This window comes from Amphimedon queenslandica, unplaced genomic scaffold, assembly GCF_000090795.2.
Source record: "Amphimedon queenslandica unplaced genomic scaffold, v1.1 AMPQUscaffold_13400, whole genome shotgun sequence".
Taxonomy (NCBI): Eukaryota; Metazoa; Porifera; class Demospongiae; order Haplosclerida; family Niphatidae; genus Amphimedon; species Amphimedon queenslandica.
In genome coordinates this window covers 148,764-162,033 of record NW_003546364.1, presented here as the reverse complement: position 1 = coordinate 162,033, position 13,270 = coordinate 148,764, and the positions used below count along the sequence as shown (strand labels likewise).

The 13,270-nt window shown below is 38.8% G+C and overlaps 2 protein-coding genes and 1 pseudogene across 2 annotated transcripts; all 3 read left to right on the top strand.

Moving 5' to 3' along the window:
- Window positions 1-282: 282 nt before the first annotated feature.
- Window positions 283-606, top strand: LOC105312830 (THAP domain-containing protein 10-like). Its single transcript, XM_011405768.1, has one exon. The coding sequence runs from the start codon at window positions 283-285 to the stop codon at window positions 604-606; it is 324 nt and encodes a 107-aa protein (XP_011404070.1).
- Window positions 607-683: 77 nt separating this feature from the next.
- On the top strand, window positions 684-2,603 carry LOC109582117 (uncharacterized). The gene is given in 6 exon segments (XM_019996743.1): window positions 684-840; window positions 894-1,118; window positions 1,512-1,693; window positions 1,751-2,235; window positions 2,283-2,450; window positions 2,507-2,603. Coding segments are annotated over 6 exon segments (1,314 nt in total).
- A 4,462-nt stretch (window positions 2,604-7,065) lies between these two features.
- On the top strand, window positions 7,066-7,971 carry LOC109582116 (uncharacterized; annotated as a pseudogene).
- Window positions 7,972-13,270: the final 5,299 nt, after the last annotated feature.

The following is a 13,270-nucleotide window of genomic DNA, read 5'->3' as shown; positions in this document are numbered from 1 at the left end:
TTCCATCTCCTGTAGGCATAATTTCACCTGCTTTAAAGGGTAACTACCATGTATTTTTGGGGTATTTTTTTATTGGCTTAATATGATTGCCTGACCATACTAATGATGTGTTACAACTTTCATTGTCTAAAAAAATTATTCACTGAGATATGAGCCTCCAAACTTGCTCTTTCTTACTTCCTGCCATGACGCTTCCTGTCGATAGGTGTGGCTTCATGTGATGTCACAAGAGGCAAACAGATACATTTTGCATGCAAGTGCATGCTGCAACTGGCAAGGAAAATGCCTAATAGATATGTTGCTAATGGCTGCAATAATATTAGTTCAGTAAATGGTATAATTGTCTTTCATTTTCCATGTGACTCGGCTTTAAGAAATAAATGGACACGACAAGTGAAAAGAACAAGGGATAAATGGAAAGGACCTAATACTAATTCTGTAGTGTGTTCATATCATTTTTCTAAGGATGCTTTTGAAGACCCTTTATATGGTACCTCATTTGGTTTGAAAGTAAAAAGGAGACAGAAGAAAGATGCCGTAACAACAATATTTAAAAGGAAGCAAAATGAAGATTTACCTCAAGCAAAGAGACCTGCTTATGAGTAGAGGGAAAGACATAGGGTATAATATATTATAACTATAGCATTTATTATATTTTTGAATTAGATTTTGAAAGATGTTAGATGTCCACCTACATGTATATTTTAGATATTGGTAGATTAGCTGACGATCAGACAAAAGATAAGTCATCTCAAGTAGACCGGCTGGACCACTTTCTTACTCAATCTGTGATGGTGCAGACAGTCAAGCAAAAGACATTAGTAAATAGAGTTATAGCTAGTGAGACTGTAATAATAGTGGTTTTTTTATAATTTTGTTCATACTTTTTATAGGTACGGAAACCATGGATAGTATCCATGCTCAAACTAACAGCTGTGTTCTGTCAACAGATGGTGGAATACAGTGTGATTTATCAGAGATGCCTGTAGCCAACAAAGATGATGACTTGATTTATGATGACTTAGTGAGTGATGCAGATGAAGACAGCAGGAGTGATGAATCAATGTTCTGTAGTGATGAGTCTTTGATGAAGAACAAGAAACAAACTTTGATAAAGAGTCAGTGTAGTTTACACTTTTGAGTACTAATTTTAAATAGCTTTAACTCTTTTAGTTTCAACAAAAATAACAAGTATATCGTTTTTGAAATCTCTTTAATGTCTTTATTCACTTCGGGCCACCTCTGCAGTTCTTTTGAAGTATCTCTCAGTAAATTGGTTATAGGTAGCTTTTATAGAATACAGCAGAAGTGTAGTAGCTGTGGATAAGTGACAACATGGGATAGCCAACCATATATTAAAAACATCCCTGAGGGTAATCTTTTAATGTCTGCTGCAATTCTTTTCAATGGCTGTTTTCCTGAACAAGCACTACGTGTATTTAGAACCATTGGCTGTGCATCCATAAGCTGTAATTCTTTCTACCGAGAGCAACGACAATATCTTTTTCCAGCCATATTTCAACTTTGGGATATTTACCAGCAGTCGTATTTTGCTCAGTTAGCTCAAGAAGGCCAACCATTGGTGTTAGGGGGAGATGGAAGGGCTGATAGTCCTGGCCATTCTGCTAAGTATGGTTCATACTCTCTAATGGAGCTCAATCACAATATTGTTTTGGATATTCAGTTAGTACAGGTTAATTAAAGTTTAATGCAAAATAATACATAATGCAAAATAACAAAATACTTACAGAGTAATGAGGTGCTAAGTAGTGATCATATGGAATTGGAAGGCTTAAAAAGGAGTTTTGGAAAGATTCATGACAATTGCATGAAAGTGAATAGCATTATTACAGACCAGCATCAGCAAATAAATAAGTGGCTTAGAGAGACGCATCCTACAATCAAACACTATTATGATGTATTCCACATAGCGAAAGGTATACTCTGATACTTATGATAATGTATATCACAAGCATGTACTAGGTATCAAGAAAAACTGAAGGCACTGGCAAAACAAAAAGATTGTAAAATAGGAGACTGGTCAAAGAGCATCATTAATCATTTGTATTGGTGTGCTATGACCAATACAGATGAAAACTCCAAAATGATTGCAGACAAATGGCTCTCGTTGGGTAACCACATCCACAATAAACACAATCATTCTGGTCTATTCAAGAAATGTGCCCATCAGAGGATACAAGGAAGAGTAAAGCAGAAATGGTTCAAACGACATGAATATTAATTGAATATAAGTAATGGAATTAACATTAATTTTTAGACACCAAATCTAGTGTCAAAATCACTGACACACTATTTAATACACGTCTGTGCAATCAAATCAAGAAGTTGTCACCCTCGTATCAAACTTCATCAATTGAAGCGTTTCACAGTGTCATCATCCAATTTGCACCCAAATTAAGATGCTTTTCTTACAAAGGAATGTTAGCTCGGTCAGTAACTTTAGAACTCAGTCATATTTGTTTATACTTGTTCCTACATGAATTAGATTACGCTTGGCAGCACTACACTTCAATGAAAATAGCAGCAAAAAACAGGCCAAGACTCAAGTAGGCACAGACAGATATGCAATATCTTTTCCATAATATAAGGAAGGAGGCCACATTGTTAGGCAAATAAAAGAGAAATCTACTTACAGTAAGCATCCACATTGTTTAAGAATAATTTTTGATAAATATTTTCGCAGATTATGTCCAATAATTATTAATTAGAGTTTTAGCAATAGCTAAAACAAATGAGTGTGATTTTTCATGCTTCTTCTCAGATAATGATCCACTAATAAAGTCACCGCCATCACTTAGTCAAACTCATGACCACCCTGAATAATTAGAAGCTGTATCTAAACACAAGAGCAGATTTAAATGACAGTTCATTTCCGTAAATATTTTAAATATAATACATTAAACATCCCTAAAACCAGTACATGCACATGATAGAAACGTTTCTCTAATAAGTTTCACAGCACATGATGGCAGAATGACACGTACTTCTCTTCCTAGCCACCCCCAACACACCTCACTAGCTGACGATAGGCAGTATATCTATGTCTCCTATACAACAAATTGATTTTTATCTATAAATAATTTTTAGGTTTCTCATGTAGTGGAGCATTAAAATTGCCATATTGCTGCCTATATTGTGAGTATGCTGCCTGGAGAACCCATATATTGAGGCAAACTGCAGGAAATCCAGGATGCTCAGTGATACAAATCACTTTGCTGTTTTCAGCCTCATGTATCTTGTCAAGGACTTTCTGGATCTCCCTGCAACATAAGCACTCTCTTTGAGTCTGCATCACAGCACAGTGTCCACAAGAACATCTTTATATAAAACACTATGACCTTCAGGACAACACTATGATGACTTACCAACTAGTATTAGATATCCTGTTGTCTTCTTCGTGGCTTGATTCTGAGCAGACTGATTCATCATCATAATCATCATCATCATCATCTGTTACCTCAGGTTCAAAGTTGTAAGGCACTATATTATCACTGCAAAGGCTCTCATCCACAACTTCTTCTTCACTGTCACTGAAACAAGTGGGCATCTTATGCCTCTTGTGATGTCATGCGATGCCACGCCCATCAACAGGAAGCATCATGGCAGGAAGTAAAAAAGAGCAAGTTTGGAGGCTCACATCTCAGTGAATAATTTTTTTTAGACAATGAAAGTTGGAACACATCATTAGTATGGTCAGGCAATCATATTAAGCCAATAAAAAAATACCCCAAATTTACATGATAGTTACCCTTTAAGAGACATAACGAATAAATGTAAATGCTTACAAATGGTATTATGAATAGTAGCATCAATGCAGATGCACGAGTAACGATGAATACAGATTCCACATTCTAAACAGTTAAGCTTGCAAGAGCAACTGTCTTGCCTTTCCTCAATGGTTTATAGATCTTTTTTCTTACATAGAGAATTAATTTGCCATGTGCTACTATTTACTTGGTTTACGACAAGTGCAGTCTTGTGTCTTTTGTTTATTTCAGATACATGATGTGTCATTTTTTCCATTTCGACTTTATGAAGCTGTTCATAGATGAGATTACGAACAAATCGGAGAAGAATGAATATTAATTTGTCAACATGATGATTCTGCTTGCTACTAAAAAGTACACCACTTTTAACTGTCTATGAAATGATTCTGTGTACATATTAGTATTGACAATAGTTCCTACCCGGTAGCATGTTGCCCATTCGTGGATGTGTTGTACATACTGTCTGTTGAAATACTTGTAAAAATCATCATGGGTATTATGTAGAAAAGACATCAATTGTTGTAATTGTAGTACAAACTTAGTTTCTTCCCTCTTTAACAACAATACTCGAAGTTGATGATATATTTCTATTCTTTGCTGCTTGTCATTAATGTGGTCATTAAGTGCCTTGCACCAAGCACCGTCAATATGCCACATACGGAGTAATTTCCTAGTATTTTTCGTACTAAAGACACCGACCATGCTACATAATACTGATCTGCACAGTCTGACATGAAAATTTCAGTTACTATATCCCCAGTATTTGTACGAACTGCTGTAAGATATTGAACTAAAAGTGTGATATCCTCTCTGTTACTGATTGCCCAGGCCACTGGCATACCCTCACCATACTCATCAATAATCATAATTGTAATGAGTAAAAAATCATACTGGGTTGTGCTGTGTGTAGCATCCATCAATATCGCTTTTTCTCCATATTGCTTCATAACATCTCGTTGAAAGGGTGTTTGCAACACAAGCAGAAAATTGTTTGTCCCCAAATTGTCTGTCTCATCAGACTGCATCACTCCTTGATGCTTATATAATAAAACTGGATTCTGTGGTTGATTTTGCAACTCTTCTACCCAAACTGAGGTGCTAAAATAATCATTGGAGTGCTTCATTATGCTCCTAATATTTAACTTATATTTTAAGTTCAAAATATCTTGTCTTAAAAGTAATTGCCTTCGACCGATGGTAGCATACTGTCTCGAATACTATCTAGTATTGATTCTGTCCTTACTCCATCATGAAGTTTAGCAGCTATTGTAAGTTTTATATCGGGAGAAAGAGGCAAATGGACTAACTCAATCTTATGTTGTGTGTAGAACAGTAATCCACCGTAACAGCACCTGTGACACTGTCAGTACTCTCATATTTGCAATACATGACATCCCTGTCTTGCACGATCCCTGTGTCTTTATATGTCTGATACCTTTGCCACGTAACCTCACTTTTCCAGAGCGATTGCAACAGAGATATTGATATTTGTTGTCTCCGTGCATTCTATTGGAAGAATGCTGGACAAAATACGACTTGCAATTTTCTTCCTCATTTAATTTCCATTTTATAAACTCATCATGCGAGACGAAGTTGTGTGTTTCTGTTTTAATTACAAGATTATGGACAGTTTGTAAATTACTAGTTAAACTTTTCATTGTTGAGAATCTAAAGATAAAGATAAATTTAATGACAAATCACCAAATTTGCTACACATGCACCCACATGCCGGTAAGCTCGTTATGATCACATGCACAATGTTAACTTATTAATACTACACTATAACCATCCATCAAGGAAGCTATGAATGAAAAATTACATGCATACTTTGATTCACATAAATGACACTTGTGATGCCAAGCCATAACATTGTCATCATTTGGATGATCCACTCGCATATGTCATGAAAGACCACTACGAAATGAAAATGTCTTACAACACTTGGAGCATGAATGGCGAGACTTTGTTGATGACATCTTTATAGGAAGTTCATGCTGACCTGACAGTGAGGGTGCGAAAAACAGTGAAAAGTGTAAGTACAGAACACAATCTTGAAAATTATGAGTAAACACGTGTTTATAGGCATGTCTATGTAGGTGACTCTAAAATGCGGAGAAAGACATGGTTTTATGGAATGATAATGGTCTGTACCTAATGGCTTGTGGGGCTTATGTAGTGAGGCGAGTGGGTGGATGAGCCGACCAAACTGTATTACAATTAGTTATTTAACTACACATTAGCTGTAAGTTAGAAAACTGGCCAAAGACGTTGATATGATCGACTTCACTTTCTTCATATAATCTAGAATAGCTTGCAGCCACTTCAGGGCCTTAGCCATTCTGACAATTAGAGTCTAAAGTATCTGCTGTTACTGATTTCCCTTTTCCTCAGCCTCAGTGTCAACTCAGACACATCTTGGGTCCCATTAATTTGTATCCTCGCTTCATCCCACACTTTTCTCAAACTCTCCAACCTTTGTAATCTTTATTCTCTTCAACTCCTGCTCATTCTCCGGACCGATAATTTAGTCAATGTGCTGCATAAAGCCAAAGGTGCACTAGCTGAAGCCACTCTACTGTCCCATCCTAAATCTGATGCTCCGACTGCTATTATGTCCGATGCTTTAGATATAGCTGTGGGAGCTGTTCTACAACAATTTATTGATAATCAGCGGAAGCCTACAGCCTACTTTTCTCATGAGTTAATTCCCACTGAAGCTGGATACATCACTTATGATAGAGAGTTATTGGCTTTATATTTATCCATTTATCACTTCAGGTACTTTGTTGAAGGTTGTATATTTTCTATTTAGACTCATCACAAACCACTCACATACTCTATGTTTACAAAGTCTGATAAACGTTCACCACGTTAGTCACGACATTTGGACTTTATATTGCAGTTCACTACTGGCATCAGACATGTTCATGGTCCTTTGAATCCGGTGGCTGATGCATTATCTCGCATTGAACTTAATCAGCTGCCATCATCAGACACACCCAGTAATTAATTTTGAGGACATGGCTCTAGCTCCAGGAGATTGTCAGTTTTTTTCTGAGGAAACTCCTACACTCTCTTCATTTGAAGCAATTTCCTATTCCTCATTCTAATTTCAATTTCTTTTGTGAGAGTTCTAAAAAAACACCCCGCCCAGTAGTGCCGCCTTCATTTTGGTACTATATTTGACTCACTCTCACATCTTGGCATCTGTTCTATTTTTAAGCTCATTTCATCTCAATTCGTTTGGCCTCAAATCGCTTCTGATAGATATTAAGTCATGGAGTTGCTCATGTCTCCCATGTCAAAGGTCAAAGGTACATTCACACATTGTCTCACCAGTAGGTACCTTCGCCTCTTCTACTACACAGTTTGACAATATTTACATTGACATTGTGGGACCACGTCCCTTATCTTATGGTTTACTTACTTGTATAGACAGGTTTATGCCTGAAGCCTTTCCTATACCTGGCATATCTGCTCTGACAATTGCTCGTGCTTTTGCAGCTTGTTGGATATCACGTTTTGGTGCCACTTCTACAGGTACTACTAAAAGAGGCCGTCAATTTGAATCCTCTCTTTTTGCTGAACTCACTCTTATATTAGGTACCGTTAAATGTTGTACCACAGCATACCACCGTCAAGCTAATGGTGTCATAGAGAGATTCCATCGTCAACTGAAAGCTGCCTTGAAAGTTCAACCACTTGCAGAGTCATGCACTGAGTCCTCCCCTTATCATTATTGGGTACTCATACTGCTGTTAAAGAGGACTTACATTACTCTCCAGCTGAACTAGTTTATGGTACAAGTGTTCGTCTCTCTGGTGAATTTTTCTCTCCTACTAATTTATTCTCACTCTCAGAGTCCTCAGACAATGTTGCTTCACTTAAGTGTTACATGTATTCTCTTTTACTCACTCCAGTACGTTCTCCATATTTCAATATACTCATATTCCTGATTCACTCTCTTCTTCACATGTATTCGTTCATCGTGATTCAGTAAAACAACCCCTTCAATGTCCTTATGATGGACAGTATAAAGTATTGTACTGAGAAATATGATGTCATTGATATTAATGGTACCCAAGACACTGTATTCATTGATTGTCTCAAGCCAGCACTTATAAACAAAAATAGTACTATTCTCCTTAACAATGATTATCTCTTAACTAATACTCCTCAATGAATAACAATGAGGTCATAACCACCACAATAGTCTCCTTCCAGCAAACAAAGTGAAAGTAAATATTCAGCAGTAGGCTGCTAGGTGAGTTGGCTAGTGTGCATGATGACCTGAACGAGTTGTTGGTACTGGAGAATGCAGCTTTGAGAATGGGAGGATGAGTTTGGGGAGAGGTATCACTAGAGCTTGATTGCTTGTAGTAGGTAGTAGCAGGAGTGAGTGGAGTGGGGGAAGGAGATATGGGAGGAGAGTGAGGGAGAAGAGTAGGAGTAGATGAATGGTCTAACTCACCATAAGCTGGCTTAATTCTATCTATAAAAACATTACACTGTTTGCCATTCATTACCCGTGTAAAATATTTATCAGTCCTCATTATTACCATGACATAGGTGTTGTAATGTGGAACGAAGTGCACTGTATCAAACAAAAACATGTGAACAGTCATTGAGGTTTTTGTCAATATAGGACGGACGAGTGTGTGTGGTGAGACAGCTTTTACTGCTTGCATTGCTGCACAGAGCTGGGAGGCAAAGGAGGAGGGATCAGGAAGAGGTTTCTTGTTATGAGAGATGAATTCCCCTGGAATATGTAAAGTTGTGGCATACACCAACTCAGCTGAGCAACAAACAAGATCCTCCAAATTAGAAGCAGTTCTGATCCCCAATAAAATCCAAGTCACACCTGATAACCAATCTTGTGGAGATAGGAGACACTTTATAGCAGCTTTCAGCTGTCTATGTAAGTGTTCCACTAGTCCATTGGCAATCGGATGATATGCTGTAGTCCGAATATGATGGGAACAAACACAGACATAAACTGTGACCACAGGGATGACTGAAATTGCCGATCTTGGTCCGTAGCGATAGAAACACGGACCCCAAAACGAGCAACCCATTGAGTCACAAAGGCTAGAGCTACTGATAAAGTAGTGCAATCAGCAAGAGGGACTACTTCAGACCATCTTGTGAATTGATCAATCATGGAGAGTAGGTATGTAAAACCACCAGAGGGAGGGAGTGGACCCACTAAATCAATATGAATATTTGTAACTCTGTGACAAGTAGTAGGAAAACGTGAAAGAAGTCAGACATTATGTTGATGTACTTTAGATCATTGACACTGAATGCACTGCCTTGCCCACTTCAGGATATCTCAATTAATTCCTGGCCATACAAAATGGGAAGTGACTAAACGTCGGGAAGCTCTAATTCCTGGATAGGATAGGGCATGTAGTCGTGCAAAAGCTTGTTCCCGGAAGGTATTCAGAACAAATGGGCAGGGTGTCCCTGTAGATATGTCACATTTGACAGAAGCGTCTGAGTATGGGAGTTGCACTGGGCGAAGTATGAGAGAGTGAGAGTTATGATTTTTGAGAACTGCCTCTAGCTCTTCGTCACTATGTTGAGTTGCTCCCAATGCTTAAAAATCAAAGTTAGCCAACGTATTAGAGGTAATGGAGTAAGATCAAGAGAGAGCATCAGACACTGCATTATCAGAACCTCGGATGACGAATATCAGATGTAAACTGCAGGATATAGTCTAAGTGTCTGATCTATCAAGGAGAGTGATGGTGGGATTGGCATGAAGAGAGGAAAGTAAGGGGTTGTTTTCAGTGAGAACATGAAACTGACGACCTCCAATGAAGTGCCGAAACTGTCTAATGGCCAAGTAAATTCCCAAGAGCTCCCTGTCAAATGTACTGTGCTTCCTCTCAGCTGGCTGTAGCTTCTTAAAAATGAAGGCTAGTGGCTGCAAGGATGAATCTACCCACTGTTGCAGAACAGCTCCTGTAGCAACATCGGATGCATCAGTAGCAATACTTAGGAGGGGCATCGTGCTTAGGGTGAGCTAACAGTTCTGCATGAGCTAGAGCTGTCTTTGCTGCCTCGAATGCTGCAGTAGAGTCCTCAGTCCATACCATCTCCTCAGTATTTTTATAGTCTTCACCTAAATATTTATAGAGAGGAGAGAGTAGAGATGCAAGACTAGGAACAAATCTATTGTTAATACGTCTGAGGAACTCACAAAGCTTTCATTGTGTAGCAGGATGAGGTTACGTATGAAGAACTTCTATTTTCTCTGGCAGTGGTCTGATACTATCTTTATTGCCTGTATGACAGAAAAACAAGCTCAGAACCCCAAATTGACACTTACTGGGATTGATTACAATAACATGATCAATCAAACACTGAAGAACAACTTCAAACGTGCTCCAAGTGCTCCTCTCTCATATTATTGGCAATAAGAACATCAATATATGCATATGAGTATGGGAGATCCTGGAGTACTTGGATCAATAAAACGTTTGAAAGACTGAGCTGCATTTCTCAACCCAAACGGCATCCGAACATACTCAAAAAGTCCAAATGGAGTTGTGATAGTTGTCTTTGGGATATCTGACATTTCCACTAGGATCTGATGGTACGCTCGACCCAAGTCTGACATAGTAAATATTGTGGTACCATGCAGTGAAACAGTAAAATCCTGTATATGAGGTATTGGATAACAATCAGGGACTGAAACTTTATTAAGTGCACGATAATCCCCACAGGGACGCCAGTCACCTGATTTCTTTGGGACCATATGAAGAGGAGTTGCCCAAATGCTGGATGAAGGTCTAATTATTCCTAACTGCAGAATGTGTTGAATTTAATTTTAGCTGTCTTCAACTTGTCAGGGGGAGCCTTCGAGGTGCTGAGTAAACAGGCGGGCCAGTTGTTGACATATGGTGGGTGACCTGGTGTTTTACATGGTGATGGAGATTGGGCTGCAGTACTGCTGGGAAACCCTTGAGGAGTGACTGGAAATCATTGTGGTCAGTAGGAGAAAGTAAGGTTAGACAGAGGGAGGTCTGAGTAGATAGTTTCCCTTTTAACCTATATACAGGTGACCTTGTCAATTACCTTATAGTGCCTCATATCCACCAGAAGGTAAAAATGTCTCAAGAAGTCAGCTCCAATTATTGGGGTAGTTACATCACCAACTAGAAAAACCAAACAAAAAGTTCTGCGAAGACCCAAGTTGAGAGTTAACGACTGAGTACCACATGTAGCAATAGCTGCCCCATTAGCAGCTTGTAGTGTATGTTCCAAGCAACCCCTTTTAGTCAACAAAGCAGGAGCTAGAACACTCACTTCTGCTCCAGTATCAATAAGAAAGTGGAGTGGTATATTTATTTCAGGATATAAAACAGGCGACTGGAATGATGGCCAGCAGCGTTCATCCCCAATAGCGGCTGGCAAAAGACATTTTCTGCTCAAGAACAAGGTTCCCTGCACTTACGAGCTTAGTCACCATACCGTTCATGGTACCAGCATAGTTTCGGTGAAGGATCTTGAGATGCAGTGCTCCTCGGGAAGGGATGGAAATAGGGATAAAGAGATTGTCGATGCGATGGTGCTCTACTGGCACTCTTCACCAGAGGAGTGAGGCAAGGCTACCTCTTTCCTTAGCTGTGCTACTTCCATGGCCAAAGTATTATTATTCTCAGTCTTGCTATTAATGGGTGGTGGGGGTGTTGGAGAAGAAACCTCCATAACTTTATCACCCAAGAGAGAGAGTTCCGCTAGTAGCGTGTCTGCTTTAGCTGAAGCCAACACCATCCTAACACCACTAAAAAGTCTTTGTAGAATGAGCTCCTTCAGGAATGCTGAGGCTTGCCCGAGCATTTGCTCCATCCTGCGGAAGGAGTTCGGAAGGTTTGCAATCCCCGAGCTCTTCTCCCATAAAGAGTTGCTGCAGCCTCCTTTGCTCTGAAGCAGCTGTCCTTTCAATAAGTGCTTCCTTGAGCTTATCATACTGGTCTGAGTCAGGGGCTTTGAAAACCAGATCACATATCTCCACAGCTTCCTCAGGCAGAAGAGAATCTACCACATAATCGTATCTGGTCTTTTGCGACGTTATCTTGTGAATCTGGAACTGAGCTTCCTTTTGAGCAAACCAGATAAGAGAATCTGAATGCCAATATGGTGGCAGCTGGAGGGAGATTGATGCTAGAGCGTTGGGACTAGGTGAGGTTGCCGTGTTCCCAGTCCGGGTCACCAATGTAGTGTGGTCGTAACAACAGTTATTAGCAATACAGCAAAGGACAATAAAAAGAGAAGGAAGAAGGGATTTAGAGAGAAAAGAGAAAAGGAAGGAAGATTGGGAATAGTTCTAGAGAGATGAGAGAAAGAGAAATTAGAGAAATAATAAAGTTAATGATAACAAAGATCTCTTACAACATAGGACCCTCATTACTAAAATTCAGTTCTCTAAGTGTGCAGTGAGAGCAATGAGACGATATGTTGAGTTCATACTTGATAGTAGAATGAGACAAAGACGACGAACGAACGAACAAACGGCTGTACTGATTGATTAATGTGTGTATGTATATTAAATAGTTGTTGAACACATGTAAACTTGTGGTTACTATACGAATAACAATGAGCTCATAACCACCACAACTTCCTCCTCTACTCCTTTGACTACTGCCCATTGCAATACCAACACTACACATTCGGAGACCGACGGTACTTGCTCAGATACCAATGCTAATGGTTCAAAGACAGTCTGTATGCCCATTGTAAGACCAACACTATACGTTTGGAGACTGACGGTACTTGCTTGGATACCAATGCTAATGGTTCGGAGACAGATGGTACTTGCTCGGATACCAACGTTACTTGTTCTTGTTGATGCGTTTATTGTCCAACATTTGACCATTAGTTCACTTTTTCTCTGGAAGGGGAGTACTGTAGCTAACTGTACATATGGTATGTTTATCTTTTATTACTATTATTACTATTATTATTATTTTGGCCATTATGGTTTCAATCATGAAAGAGACTATATACATAATAATTGTTATTATCATTTTTATTGTTATTATTATTATTAATACTCATTATAATTATTATCTAATTTAATATTCATTATTTTCACGCATGCGCATAACACATACATGTTCTTTTGTTCTTTCTTCCTCTTCTCCTTCTTATGTTTGGCTACTGTCTTTATATCATTGTTAGCGTTGTCCATCTCATTCTTTTGTCATTTAATAATAACATTTTAACAACTTCACTATGCTTTGCTAATTTATTTCGTCTGGGCTTACTACCCGCAATGAGAGTACCTCTAGTATTTGTAATTATATCTACACATCATAATAATGTAAGAGTCATTTTTTACCAATTTTCTTTGAACTTCCTCCATCTTCAGTTGACTGTGTGAGAGTACCTCAAGTCCCTGTAGTCAGGGGCGTAGCTGAGGTAGGGCCTGAAGGGGCCTGGGCCCTACCATCAAAGTGCCCTTATAATTATAT

What these genes read in the sequence shown, in the direction of transcription:
- LOC105312830 (XM_011405768.1), top strand. Translation starts at nt 283, where the DNA reads ATGCCTAATAGATATGTTGCTAATGGCTGCAATAATATTAGTTCAGTA.